The 15,832-nt window shown below is 37.1% G+C and overlaps 1 protein-coding gene across 3 annotated transcripts in view; it reads left to right on the top strand.

Moving 5' to 3' along the window:
- The first annotated feature begins 2,658 nt into the window (after positions 1 to 2,658).
- LOC121388822 (lysine--tRNA ligase-like) overlaps positions 2,659 to 15,832 on the top strand; it is a 37,241-nt gene continuing 24,067 nt past the window's right edge. For 2 of the 3 annotated variants that reach the window (XM_041520333.1, XM_041520331.1), the window contains exons 1-4: positions 2,659 to 2,746; positions 6,380 to 6,549; positions 10,894 to 11,038; positions 14,481 to 14,646. In XM_041520333.1, coding sequence (XP_041376267.1) covers positions 6,425 to 6,549; positions 10,894 to 11,038; positions 14,481 to 14,646 — 436 coding nt within the window. In that variant the 5' untranslated portion in view covers positions 2,659 to 2,746; positions 6,380 to 6,424. The remainder of the gene's footprint in view (positions 2,747 to 6,379; positions 6,550 to 10,893; positions 11,039 to 14,480; positions 14,647 to 15,832) is intronic. The other variant, XM_041520332.1, reaches the window with a different exon arrangement.

Raw genomic sequence — 15,832 nt, 5'->3', positions numbered from 1 at the left:
CTATTAATAATAATATATCTATAATCCATATCAAAGGCCGTGGTATGGTGCATATAAAATATCCCTTGCCACTAATGGAACAATGTAGCGGGTTTCCTCTCAAAGACTATTTGTCAAAATTACGAAATGTAAGTTACGTATCCTATACTTGAATTATTATCGGTCTCAAGTTCATCTAGGAAACTAATGCAGTAATGTTTATAGATAATTTGTCTTTAATATTTCAAAAATCTGAATGACAAAACCCTTACCATAATGAAAACGCCTATCTCTGCACAACGTAGAGGTAAAGGGATGTTTTGACACGAAGTTGCTGCCCATTAATACCAGATTCGGATATTGGCTTGATCCATAGTGAAGGGATCACTATCACGTTTGGTCTTTTGGGGATCAGGCTAAAACGGAACCACTACCAAAAGGGAACCATTTTTGTTAGCGAAAACGGAACCATTTTCGTTGGCGAAAACGGAACCGATTGTGGCTATAACGGTACCTCACTGTATTGGGTAAAACGGAACCACACGAGAGAGAGAGAGAGAGAGAGAGAGAGAGAGAGAGAGAGAGAGAGAGAGAGAGAGAGAGAGAGAGAGAGAGAGAGAGAGAGAGAGAGAGAGAGAGAGGGTACAACAGCAGTAGATAAGTATAAAGAAGTTGTGGGGATATTGAGAGAGTATTAGAGATTGACATTTTAATTAGTATTCTATTTCCAAGTGAACTTTCAAAGCATTATTTTTAATTAAAACATTCTTTCAAAGAGTGTTTTATGGCGTGTCCATTGCTTATGAAATGCTTCAGAGAGAGAGAGAGAGAGAGAGAGAGAGAGAGAGAGAGAGAGAGAGAGAGAGAGAGAGAGAGAGAGAGAGAGAGAGAGAGGAGAGACAGAGAGAGAGACAGAGAGAGAGAGAGAGAGAGAGAGAGAGAGAGAGAGAGAGAGAGAGAGAGAGAGAGAGACTGACCGACCGACCGACTGACGACTGTTGATTGTCAAGCATTTAACTTAATAGAATTACACCTGTATTGCTAATGTTAATCCCCATCACCGATTCCGTCTAGCCGGAATGTCGCAGACAAAACATCAAAGCTCACAGTGTTCACTGCACAGCTTGCTTGGTTAAGTACACAACAATCGATTGCTTGTTTTGTAAATAAATAAACATCATTTTACTTTATTACATCTGACTTCCTTCATGAGATCTGTCAGTTGTTGCTGTATTTAAAAAGGTAATAGACTAAATTAGTGCCTTCAGTACAACTGTTATTTTTAGCTTGAGCACGTGCTAAGATGACGCTTGACGTCACTAATCGAGGCCCTACTTGGAAGAACAGTCAATAGATTTTATGATAATCAAATGCTCCCAATCACAAGTTTCTCAAGTATCCACCAAAAGAGAGGAAATTCGTAACCAGTATCACAGCAATGCTAATCCAAATAGAAACGGCAGAGAACAGGAAAAGTAGCGAATGTTGAGGGGGCCTTTTCTGAGTGGTTTGCGAATGCCCGTCTGAAAGATATATGCCGTTATCTGGGCCAATTGTAACTGAAACGGCAAAAGAACTAGCGAAAATATTGAAAGTGGATAACTTCAACCCAACAAGCTGAATAGTTGTTACTTTTATTTATTTTGTTCGCCTATTTATTTATTTATAAAAAATATTTACATCTATAATGGAGATTATTTGTGCACGTTTAAAAAAACACAACCCCAAAATCCTGCACTTTACACACCTATTTGACCGAAGCCAGTCTAGTTCTGTGTCAGCCTTCATAAATAGGTCATCTCTGCAGTAAAACAAAGTTGCTATGCGTGAACGAAACTTACTATGTAGCCCCAAAATAACAACACTCAGGTATATAAAGAATTTCATTTATTTAATTCACATAAAAATTAACTATGAGCAATCATGTTATAATAGCACATATTATCTCTCCCCCCCCCCCCCCCCCCCCCCCCCCACCCTAACAAATATGGATGTTTAGTCTACATGAAATGGGCCATGGCTGTGCGTTAAGTAAGGGGATCCGGTTGTCATAGATCTTTTTTCCCTTATATAAAGTTGTCATCAAAGGCAACTAACAATGTTCATTAAAAAGTGTATGCCTTATAGGCCTATGCCTTAATTTTGGTTTTGATTTCGTTTTATCCATCGATTTTAGTGCCCTTTTAGCCAACGCAGGTTCCGTTTTGTCCACAGCTTTTAGTGCCGTTTTAGCCAACGCAGGTTCCGTTTTGTCCACAGATTTTAGTGCCGCTTTAGCCAACGCAGGTTCCGTTTTGTCCACAGATTTTAGTGCTGTTTTAGCCAACGCAGGTTCCGTTTTGTCCACAGATTTTAGTGCCGTTTTAGCCAACACAGGTTCCGTTTTGACCACAGATTTTAGTGCCGTTTTAGCCAACACAGGTTCCGTTTTGTCCAATTTGGTTCCGTTTTCGCCTGATGCCGTTTTGGCACGGTTCCGTTTTCGCTATATAGCATATTCCTCGATATTATCCATGATGATTTTAAAGTTAGAGACCCAATTAATGTTTTGTTGGTCGCTAGTTTTTAGAACATATATATATATATATATATATATATATATATAGAACAATTAATGAAAAACTAATGCTCTACAAATGAGGAGGGTACGAAAACTACTACAATTGACAAGGGGAAATAATTATATTGAACCAAAACAAACTATTTCCGGTTTGACGTTTTGAACAACACGTGTGATTAAAATGGCAGATCAAGAACTTAGTAAAAAGTAAGTTGTCAAACACTGACGAGTTTTAAAACCCCCGATAATTCACTTATTGGTTAGAAGTGTTTCACGAGAGGTTTATTACTATATTAGCATTAGCGTTCTCCAAGTCGATCTTGATTAGTTGTGATTGCATCATACCCGATTATATATCCTCATCCTGTGTCGAAAGTCGTGTTTACACAAATTAATTAACATTACTCTCTCTCTCTCTCTCTCTCTCTCTCTCTCTCTCTCTCTCTCTCTCTCTCTCTCTCTCTCTAGCTCTCTACTTATTTTCTTGGGTAGTCATGTATAAAGAATATTATAAATACTTATAATAAATAGGCCTATACTAGGCTATAGTTAGGTTTAGGGTTAGTGATAGCCGAGTACTCTGACTGTAAGAGAGCTAGACGGAGATTTGGACATAAATACGCTCTCATAAGTAACTGTATTATGGTTTGTACATAAATTAACCCACGCACTGAAATAATTATTTGGAGTGTTTTCTTGGTTAATTAGTCTTTTCTTTCCATGGCCCTGTACCTGTAGTTCCTGATTAGCAGGTGTATATTTAGACGGTCCCCAGACACTGTGTCTAGACACACTAAAAAGACGTGCCTCTTTTATTAAGATCACAGGGTATTGTGTTAACCGGACATCTCTCTAATCGTAATCGACCAGCCGTCTTGCTTTATTACTGTAAGTAATTCTGTAAAAACCTTGGTTAAGTAGATTTTCCCATCTAAAATCACAAACTGATAAATTACGTAGTCCCAAAGAAAAGAAAATTATCACTTAGGTATCGTGAGTGGTCGTTTTTGCTCGAACGTAGCATACCAATAGGCTTAATAATATGCATTTTTCGTTCTATTGATGCAAATTGAAATATATTTAGTTAAATAGTTTATTATACTATCAAGTCATTTATTTGGTTTACAAATCAGGTTGATGAAAGCGAAGTGCCTTGTCGTAAATTAGAGAGTTTGTTTACACTGTGCATAGAGCAGATGGACGGAGCTGATGTCACTTCGCCCAAGCTATACCACCGGACGTCACAAAAACGAAACAAAATGGCTGCCCCCAGTTAGCATGAATAATCATGTTTTTTTATTAACTCTAAAAATTAAAATTACACGTTTTTCATTTGTTAAAGTGTGGTCCGGGTATGTATCTTTCCAACACATAAATCACTTATTTGAGTTTACTCTACCTTTAATCACTAATACACACACTACAGAAAGAAACCCGACAGCTCCCACATTCAGCTAAGCTTCGGCAAACTCCGGACAGCAGAATTGTAAGCTCGCTGACCTACATGATCAGCCATTCCGTCTTCCAGGGGCCGTCTCAAAACGACAATCACAAAAAAAGAGTTTGTTTTGTGTAATGACATCACTAGAGCACATTGATTCATTAATCATCGGCTATTGGATGTCAAATATTTGGTAATTTTATCATAGTGTTAGAGAGGAAACCTGCTACATTTTATCATTAGTAGCAAGTGATCTTTTATAGGCACCATCCCACAGACAGGATAGCACATACCATGGCTTAGGATTGTTGTGGTATTAGAACGGAAATCGTTGACAACTTTTTTGTCGTTGGCAATTGCCAAAAAAATACATAGCTTGGTCTCTGACTGTAATGAGAGCGTATTTATGTCCAAATGTCTGTCTAGCTCTCTTACAGTCAGAGTACTTGGGCTAGGTTAGTGACAGTTTCAAATGAAAGTCCTTCCGGACAGTGAGTTACTTGTTAGTAGGTTAGTGGTTAGTGAGAGAGAAGAGGGTGTAGTGGCTTTACACGTACCCACTGAGCCCTTAAGAACTCCCTCTGGGTTGGAGCCGGTACTGGGCTGTGAACCCTGTACCTACCAGCCTGTAGTCCAATGGCTTAACCACTACGCCACCGAGGCCGGTCTTAACATTACTAAGTGCAGATTAATTAACATTGCTAAGTGCATACTCCATCCGAGCCTCCATGAATATTGTTTTTGTATAAATAATTTTGGTTTGATTTGATGTAAGAAGAAAAATAAAAGTGTTTTGGAAATAATCCCCCACCCCCCCCCTCAAAACCCACCCCCTCAAAAAAAAAAAAAAAAAACCCAGTGAGGGAACTGTTTGGGTGGATGCGTCGCTTGTGCCCAGGGCTAACTCTGGGTGAGCAAATTTTTTTTTGCTAAACTTCATAAATTGTAAAAATCCACTTTATTTTCCAGCAAGATATCAATAATTACAAAACATTTTTCACCAAATTAAAATAAAATTCACCGATTGGGCTTCGGGTGGGATTTAGCTCGACCGGATGAGTGCTCGATTGAGGTCCTTGCTTCACAGGATCGAACCACCTCAGTGGATCCATTCAACTGATTAAGTGTTTTTCTCATTCCAACCTGGTCAAATGCTGTGGTATGTGCTTTCCTGTCTTTGGGAGAGTGTATCCTCTGCTAATTATGGAAAAATGTAGTGTGATTTTGTTTCTGAAATAGGATTACGTCCAAAATATTATTTCGCTCTCCTGGGGAAGTTTGTTTTGTTATGTTGTGATTTGCAACACAAATTTCAGAGATTGAGCTACACAATTCTAAAATGTTAAATAGTTTGTTGTACTGAATTTTCAATTGATCACCAAATGTTGCTAAAATTAATCAAAGTTTTTAAAGCTGAGTGCTTTTTGTTCACAACTGCTGATAACTTACTGACTTGAGCGAACGTTCGGCAAAAACTAAATTCCATTTATATAGCTACAGTACATGTAGATTAGGACCTGCACTGTATGACGTTTACCCTCAAAATAAAAGTACTTGAGATTCATGTTTTCTATTATATAGCACTTGACCACAATGTGTTTTTGCCAGATCGGGTTTATGTTCTTAATTTCTAGTGTTATTAGTATAAAATTTTAATTGGTTGGTTTAAAAGATGTAATTGGTTGTTGGTGATTAGTGAGAGAAGTCAGAGCGGACCCATTAAGTGGATCTATTTTTTTGAATGCCAGGGCTTTTTCTGTCTCAGCCAGTCCTCCATGATTGGTGTATCACAGGCTCTGGAATGTGCTGTCCTGTCATGGGGGACAGTGTGTACAAAAGAACCCTTGCTACTAAATAAAAAATGTAGTGGACTTCCTCAAGATTATACAGTGTCATGTATCTACATCAGGATTATTACGTTTTTGACATCCAATAGCCTATGAATTGATGTGCCCTAGTGGTGTTATTAAAACAAATGTTAATTGGACTCTGTTCAGGACATGTTGGTGGTGGCTAGTGAAAGAAGTCAGTATAGTGAACTCCATCTCGATCCACACCGAGTACTTACAGTCCGTCTTTTTCATGCTATTGAATTTACTACAAGTTATTTATTTCTGAGCTGATTACTTTCTAAATTGGACACAAAAATAGTAAAAACATTTTTTATTTCCAAAACACTTGAATTACTTTCCTTCTTATGTCAAACAAAACTGAAATTATTTACAATTTTTTTTTTTTATAGAATGATGGGATGGGCTATAGTTAACTGTTGAATTCTAAATATAATGCACATCCTTATATATACACATTGTGTGTCAATTTTGAACTTATGTATGCGGAAAATCATGAAATGCATTTAAATGTCTATCTCTTCACCTTGTTTTATATATTTTTACTAGGTGACAATGGTGAAGAGATAAAGCTAAAGAAATTGCTAATTGAAGATGTTTTCCACCATTTTCCCAATCTGTCTTCGGTGTCTCATGCGAATATCTCCACACAAACTCCTTATCACTCCAAGACTGCCTCGTCTAACTTTCCATACTTCATCAGAAAGGTTTAAAACACGGTAAGCAATGTGCTGCTCTGTGTACGGACTGTGATGTATGCTTGTACCCCTGCTACCCAATGGCATGGGGGGGGGCTAGATTTTCGTAACCCTAACCCAAACCCATTTTCTTTTTGGAGGAGGCCTACCATCTATCAACTGTGGCTGCATTCAGCACACACATTGTTAATCTTCAATTTCTTAGCGTCATACCCGAAAATTTCTTTCGGGCAGAGAGACCGCTTACATATAATTATTTCCATACTAGATTGTATGTGTATGAGAGATTTGGGGAGGGAGGATTAAAGTTTGTTTGCTTAACAACACCACTAGAGCACATTTATTAATCACCAAATTTTTACATTTCAGGGTTTTATCACCTGTGTTTCTAGACTCAGATAATCGACACCATTCCCCACCATTCCTTTAAAGCTATGTAATTTTTTCATTCCCAATTTTGGAGTAAAAAATTCCCAATCAAGGTAAATAATTATAATTTTTTGTTATTATATAAAGGCATATTTTGAAAACAATACATAAGACTAGATATTAATTTGAATAAATACAAGTACCCGGTATATGTATAGTATTAGTCTTTTCGATTCTAACAATGTTTTTTGAATGAAACTGAAAATTCTCCAAATTGTGTGAAACAACACTGATATTCCCAAAGTCAAAAGTCATGGGTGTCAAGTCAAGTTTTAGATATAAAACCCTGCATGGAGAGGAAACCCGCTACATTTTTCCATTAATAGGAAGTATTTATACATGTATGCACAGGGCTAGCTCTGGGTCAGCAGAATATTTTGCCAGATTGTCAATCGTACTTCAGAAAGCCGGTTATTTTGCCAGATTGTCAGTCGTACTTCAGAAAGCCGGTTATTTTGCCAGATTGTCAGTCGTACTTCAGAAAGCCGGTTATTTTGCCAGATTGTCAGTCGTACTTCAGAAAGCCGGTTATTTTGCCAGATTGTCAGTCGTACTTCAGAAAGCCGGTTATTTTGCCAGATTGTCAGTCGTACTTCAGAAAGCCGGTTATTTTGCCAGATTGTCAGTCGTACTTCAGAAAGCCGGTTATTTTGCCAGATTGTCAGTCGTACTTCAGAAAGCCGGTTATTTTGCCACATTGTCAGTCGTACTTCAGAAAGCCGGTTATTTTGCCAAATTATCAATCGTACTTCAGAAAGCCGGTTATTTTGCTACAAAACGTCATTTATTTCATAAAATTATTTCACCAAATTAAAATAAAATTCGCCAATTGTTTTTGCAATTGGCAAATTGTCAATCGTACTTCAGAAAGCCGGTTATTTTCCAACAAAACATCATTTATTTCATAAAATTATTTCACCAAATTAAAATAAAATTCGCCAATTGTTTTTGCAATTGGCAAATTGAACGAGTGCCAGAACTATCCCTGGTATACACCGTCCCATACACAGGATGGCACATACAAATGTATGCCGGACATGGTGCTCTAGCTTGCACGGGGAGTAGATGGGGATTGATCCCAGACTGATGGCACATTAGGCGAGTGCCTTGAACTATCCCTGGTATGCACCGTCCCGTAGACAGGATGGCACATACAAATGTATGCCGGACATGGTGCTCTAGCTTGCACGGGGAGAGTAGATGGGGATTGATCCCAGACTGATGGCACATTAGGCGAGTGCCTTGAACTAGTCCTGGTATGCACCGTCCCGTAGACAGGATGGCACATACAAATGTATGCCGGACATGGTGCTATAGCTTGCACGGGGAGTAGATGGGGATTGATCCCAGACTGACGGCGCATTAGGCGAGTGCCTTGAACTATCCCTGGTATGCACCGGCCCATAGACAGGATGGCACATACAAATGTATGCCGGACATGGTGCTCTAGCTTGCACGGGGAATAGATGGGGATTGATCCCAGACTGACGGCACATTAGGCGAGTGCCTTGAACTATCCCTGGTATGCACCGTCCCATAGACAGGATGGCACATGCAAATGTATGCCGGACATGGTGCTCTAGCTTGCACGGGGAGAGTAGATGGGGATTGATCCCAGACTGACGGCACATTAGGCGAGTGCCTTGCCACCAGGCTAGGTCCCACCCTGGAGGAGACAGACACAAACAGCTGTCACAACATGGGCTGCTACTTCCAACAAGCAGTGATGCTATTTGAATTTCATATTGAGCCATCTTAAATATATCTGCATGCAGGGCTTGAACTTACACATTTGTCACCAACAGCATTTTAATACAAAAATAAATTCAGGTAACCCTCTTCTTTTTTTGCGCAACCCTGTTATGTCCATGTAAATAAGGTCCTAAATTTAAAGGGACATTCCCGAGTTTGCTGCATTGTAAAATGTTTCCGACTAATAAAATATTTCTGCTATTAAACTTAAATATTAAATATATTTTCTTATTTAGAATATCAGTGGCTGTATATTCAATGTGTTTCTGGTCGTCTTAATATTTGTAAGAAGCCCAAACTGGATTTTGTCTTCAAATAATTTCGTACGTACGAAAAACAATAACATATTTTAGGAAATATAATGAAATTTAACCTAATACAAATATTAGAATGATCAGAAACACATTTAATATACAGCCACTCAGGGCTTCTAGAATTTTTATAAAATCCATTAGCCATGGAATCATTGATTTTAAAAATTTACTAGCCACGATTAAAAATTCACTAGCCCTGCTGTACTTTAAGTTAAAACAATTTTAATAATTAATATTAATAATCGGATATGTCACCTAAAGAGGGAGATAGAGCTTAAAAACACTAACGGGGGGGGGGGGGGGGGATATTCATATTTACAAAATAGACGTAACTGCAGCATTTGAGAAATTTCTTTTCACTAGCCGTCGGGCATGGCAATAATAGTTAGTTACTAGCCCCACACTGAAATTCTCTAGCCATATGTAATAAAAAAAATTGTTAAAAAGTCTGTTAGTAGTGCGAGAATCTATAGAACATCTATTTTGGGAATGTAAAGTTGTTCAGCTTTTTTGGAACAATTTTTTGAAATCTTGTAATCATATATTTAACCTAAATTTATCATTTGAACAGATAATATTTTCGATTTATTATTATTGTTAGCTAAGTATTTTATATATAAATGCAAAGTGCGAAATGTACAGTTAAACATTACTCATTTCCAAAACGAAGTTAAACAAAGATACCTGATTGAGAAACATATTCCCTACAGTAAAAACTGCTTTAATAAATTCGTTACCAAGTGGGCAATGTACCATTCTCTATTTGATATATAATCTTAAAATTACTTTTGTTCATTCATTTGTTTTCATCAGCCCAAACAGGTCACGTAAAATTGATGTAATGTAAAACACCTTCATATCTGTATGTCTATTGTATATCCTACTTCTTTTTACAGACCACTGAAAGGTTGTTATAAATAATGATAAATATGTACATAATCAAAACATGTGTGTGCATGTTATTATTTGTTCTCTCTCTCTCTCTCTCTCTCTCTCTCTCTCTCTCTCTCTCTCTCTCTCTCTCTCTCTCTCTCTCTCTCTCTCATTTTCATATATCATTATATACTTTCATTTACTCTAGATACTTGTTAAAATCCAGGTCCTTGTGAATATATTATTTTAATTAAGTCTGCCTATAAAGTAGTAACTACATTGTGTGTGTATAAATTATATATAAAATTACTGTAACAACCCATGTCTTCTCCCTTTGCATGGGTTGATATTTGTCAACAAGGGAATGGTCAAGAAAAAATAAAGTTATTAAAAAAAAAAAAAAAGTCTGTTAGTCTATAACATCTTAAAAATTGCAGCAAACTCAGGAATGTCCCTTTAAGTTTAATGCATGAACAGAATTTTCAGATGCCGGTGATGAGGCTAGCACTGAGTAGCAGGTTTTTCCCCACGTGTGAACACACATGAGTGGGAGCAATTGCTCATGTCAGGTGATAAGGACTACCTGTGGGATGTCAAATATTTTGTGGCATCGTGGTTAAGCCATCGGTCTACAGGCTGGTAGGTACTGGGTTCGGATCCCAATCGAGGCATGGGATTTTTAATCCAGATACGACTCCAAACCCTGAGTGAGTGCTCCGCAAGGCTCAATGGGTAGGTGTAAACCACTTGCACCGACCAGTGATCCATAACTGGTTCAACAAAGGCCATGGTTTGTGCTATTCTGCCTGTGGGAAGCGCAAATAAAAGATCCCTTGCTGCCAATCGAAAAGAGTAGCCCATGAAGTGGCGACAGTGGGTTTCCTCTCAAAATCTGTGTGGTCCATAACCATATGTCTGACGCCATATAACCGTAAATAAAATGTGTTGAGTGTGTCGTTAAATAAAACATTTCTTTCTTTCTTTGTTGTTGTTGCAGTGAGTTGAAAAGACGTCTGAAGCAGGAGAAGAAGTTGAAGGAGAAGGCTGAGAAGTTGGCAGCTGCAGCCGCTGCTTTAGAATCGGCTAAAGACCAGACGCAGAAGTCGAATCATGTAGAAGACGACGAAGACATAGATCCAAATGTATGTAACACTGAATGAAATGTTTAAAACCTAACGACAAGATCCAAATGTATGTAACACTGAATGAAATGTGTAAAACCTAACGACAAGATCCAAATGTATGTAACACTGAATGAAATGTGTAAAACCTAACGACAAGATCCAAATGTATGTAACACTGAATGAAATGTTTAAAACCTAACAACAAGATCCAAATGTATGTAACACTGAAAGAAATGTTTAAAACCTAACGACAAGATCCAAATGTATCTAACACTGAAAGAAACGTTTAAAACCTAACGACAAGATCCAAATGTATCTAACAGTGAATGAAATGTTTAAAACCTGACAAGATCCAAATGTATGTAACACTGAAAGAAATGTTTAAAACCTAACGACAAGATCCAAATGTATGTAACATTGAATGAAATTTTTAAGACCTAATGACAAAAATGTGAATATGATATTTATGGAAACAATATTTTACATTTTCAGCTACGATATGTGAAACAAAATAAATTGCAATCAGTTAACGTGAAAAATCTACAATGTAGACGTAAAACAAATCCATTCTAGTAAACGAAAGTGAAGCACCCTCCAGTAAACAGGAAAGAGTGCAATGTTTCTAATTGCATTCAGGCGCATGCGTTTGCAAAAAGTATCATACCACGCATTAGCGGTTCGTCATTTTCCATTTTTAAGGCCACTACATGAAAAATATATGTTTCATAAATATGCACAGTTGACGAACATGTTATTTGATATTTTTTAAAAAGGAAATATTCAGTTTGTCAAGCATTCTGGTCCGGTCCGCGTTTTACCAACACACATCACTAACACTTGATGTCAATAATGATAGGCATTACATTCATACCAGTGAATATTTTGTAAAATATAAAAAATTTAATGAATTGATTTGTAATTAACACAAATTATACACTAAAAATTATTTACAATTGTTACAGATGGATTATATGTCTACTATTCACTACAGTCAAAGCACAAAAATGTAGCATACCTTTTGCATATTGAATAAAATAACTGTAAACAAATTCAAATAATAGGGAATTTAATAGTCATAAAAATTAAATGATTTGGCCTTGTTGATCTGGCATAATGTGAGGGTCATGTGACACGCACTGATTGTTAATTATCTTCATCCATTTTAAGTCAATTTCTATGAGTCTTGAGTGGAACTGATATTGGTAATTTTAAGGAATACATCAAAACGACTTAGTTAAATTAATGGTTTCAGCAGTTTGTAAAGTTTTATATTTAGATACTTGCTTGTCTGAACTTTATTGTAAATGGAAATGTTAACGAACTGTGAAGAAAAACCTCACAAATGAATGACAAGCAGACGACAACAAAACGGATGTTGATTACGTGAACCATTCATGAAAAAAACCCTGATACATATATATATTATTTACATTATTAATTTTAATCATGAAATATTAAATGTACCATAATAACAAGAGCATATGAATTTAATTAAAGCTTTTGAATGTTATAAACTATGGGAATCAATTTGTATCAACACGTACCGGTGCAGGTTTTATTTCATGAAAGCGTTCAGATCAACATGAATATGGTTCCAACACATTCTGAATTGTATAACGTTTTGAATTACTGATTTATTTCCTTATGGCCCCTCAAATCCAGTTTCATTTTATTCAGTAGAGACCAGGAAGCATAAAGTCCTGTTCATTTCTTTCATGAAACTCCCAACAACAGAAACTTTCTCATGTCAAAGCCTGTTTGAATAAAATCTCAAAGCTTCTGATACAGTTAAAAAGATTCAAAGTTAATGTGTTTGACAAATTAGGTACATTTAGTGTCTGCTTTGTTCACTGAGCAGGTTTGTTTAACAAAGCCAATTGTTGTACAGTCGAACCTTCTCAACCATCCACCTGTCTTTATAGACCATATTCAGTTTGTGAATATTAATTTAATATTTTTTGGTCCATGCCTAGTAGAACTTACAAGAAATTATAGTCCATCCAATTACATTATGTTAAGCAAGTGCATGTGTTTTTGCATGATTTTATGCAGGCAGGGTTTCTGCCAGAGGGTAAAACAGGTATGGTGCCATACTCAATTTAAAAAAAAATAATTTTAAGTTCACGTTTTGACCAAATTGATTACTCTTTATCTTTACTGTACAATTTTCTTAACCCTAACCCTAAACTTAACCCATTTTCTTTCTGGGGGAGGTCCCCCATACCCCCTGTTGACTGTGGTTGCATTCAATTCCATAGCACCACAACCAAAAACTCTTTCTGGCAGACACACTGGCAGGGGTGGTCTGTTTTGTAGTGAGTAAAGATTCTAGGCGGGTGTGTGTCACAGAAAGTATTATATAATTAATATGTAAAAAAAATATATTAAAAAAACTTTGCTTGTGCAGGGTTTGAAACCCTCTGCACAAACGCCTGAAGTACCTCTCATAATTAATAGCTAGGTTTACTATGTGCCACATTACTACCAGTGGTAGAAATGGCAGTTTAAAATTAAATTATAGCCAACTGCTGTAGTCTGCAGTACTATAAATTCAAGTGACATACATATCATCAATTTGTTTTTGTTTTTTCTAATCAGGTGTTGACCCCCTCTAGAAACTTAACTAAGCAAATTTTTTTTTACCTGTCTAATCCACCCAATCATATTAAGCAGCTACCTGTCATAATAGCTTGGCCACATTACTACATTTATGTGATTGTGTTCTATTAGTCAACCTTTAACCACCTCTATCAAGAGACCACCTTATTGTTCCACCCAGTTATGTGTGAAACAACTAGGTGTGTGTGTCATAATAGCTAGGTCACATTACTATGTATTTTCTGCTAGCCAACCTCTATTAAGTGACCACCCATTGGGCTGTTTCTCATTCCTGCCAGTGCACCATGACTGATATATCAAGGGTTGTGGTATGTGCTATCCTGTCTGTGGAATGGTACATATAAGAGATTGCTTGCTACTAATGGAAAAATGTAGCAGGTTTCCTCTCTAGGACTGTATGTCATAATTATCATATGTTTGACATCCAATAGCTGATGATTAATAAATCAATGTGCTCTAGTAGTGTCGTTAAACAAAACAAAATTTTACTTTATTAAGCAGCCAGTTGTCTTTAGAGCCCATTTAACCAGACCTAAAAACTCACTTGTCTTAATTTTGTTTTAAGATATCAACTTTAAGAACTGCATAAAAGTGGTTGTTTTACACAGGTTAGACTGTACATTTTGGACTTGGGCCAGCCACATGTGCATAATTATGTTACCATAACAGTATAAATTCTTTTTACCGTTTTTCTAATTTCACAAGTCTTGCATCAGCCAGGTGTCGGTAGTATTGCTAAAACATTGTGCAATTTTACTCTGTCTTGTTTTTACAATAAAAAGTGTTGATTACGTGTATCACAAATTGTACTAGAATAATGGATGAGGACATTTCTCCACAGGAATATTTCCGGTTGCGGTCGCGGACTGTGTCTCAGCTGAAGCAGTCAGGTAAAGAGCCGTATCCACACAAATTCCATGTCGAACTCTCTCTGGTGGAATTCATCGACCGCTACGGTGACAAGACCAGTGAGGGCAACATCTTGGATGATGTGGTTACCATATCAGGTAAACGTTATTTTACATTTGTTCTATGTTTTTGTTTTACTATTAATAAAATTTAAAAATTCAGTTTTGAGATGAAAACAATATGAGAACTTACTATGTGCCAGGAAACCATTACATTTTTAAAATGTTTTCTTTTATTATTGTTCGACAAATACATACATGTATTGTGTGGGTCAAAATGTGAAATGTCTTTTTCAGCTCCCACCCTCTCCTCATCTTGAGTTTCTTTTATTTTATAGTGTACATGTACATGTAGTCAGCTAGTTTTACCGGCCTCGGTGGCGTCGTGGCAGGCCATCGGTCTACAGGCTGGTAGGTACTGGGTTCGGATCCCAGTCGAGGCATGGAATTTTTAATCCAGATACCGACTCCAAACCCTGAGTGAGTGCTCCGCAAGGCTCAATGGGTAGGTGTAAACCACTTGCACCGACCAGTGTTCCATAACTGGTTCAACAAAGGCCATGGTTTGTGCTATCCTGCCTGTGGGAAGCGCAAATAAAAGATCCCTTGCTGCCTGTCGTAAAAGAGTAGCCTATGTGGCGACAGCGGGTTTCCTCTAAAAAAAAAAAAAAAACGGGGTCCTTAACCATATGTCTGACGCCATATAACCGTAAATAAAATGTGTTGAGTGCATCGTTAAATAAAACACTTCTTTCTTTCTTTCTTTCTTTCAGCTAGTTTTGTTTGATTTCAGTTCACTTTTTATGTACTTTGTATATAAATATGTGCCTGTGTGTGACTACATTTTCCCATTAGTACCTGTAGCATGCAGTGTTTCTGCTAGAAAGAAATGTTTGGGTATAAGACTATGGAACTGAATGCAACTACAGTCAACAGGGGGTATGGGGTTAGTTTTGGATTAGGTTAAGAAAATCATACGGTAGTAATAAGAGTAATTAATTTTGTCAGTAGGTTAACTTAAAAAACCCCAAATCTCCAAAAAAAAATGGGTATGGCACCATACCCATTTTAACCTCTGACAGAAAGCCTGCAAGGGATCTTTAATAAACATCATCTTCCCACATACCACAAACTTTGATATAGCAGTCATGGTGCCATGCCTGGAACATGATTTAGCCCAGTGGGTCCACCGACAGGGATGGATCTTAGACCTGACTGCACACCAGGCGAGTGCTGTGGCAATAGACTATGTTCAGCCCTGTATGTAACTATGAATGAAGATGAC

The sequence above is a fragment of the Gigantopelta aegis genome, chromosome 14 (genome assembly GCF_016097555.1).
Source record: "Gigantopelta aegis isolate Gae_Host chromosome 14, Gae_host_genome, whole genome shotgun sequence".
In the NCBI taxonomy this organism is placed as follows: Eukaryota; Metazoa; Mollusca; class Gastropoda; order Neomphalida; family Peltospiridae; genus Gigantopelta; species Gigantopelta aegis.
This window is presented reverse-complemented; position numbering and strand designations above follow the sequence as displayed.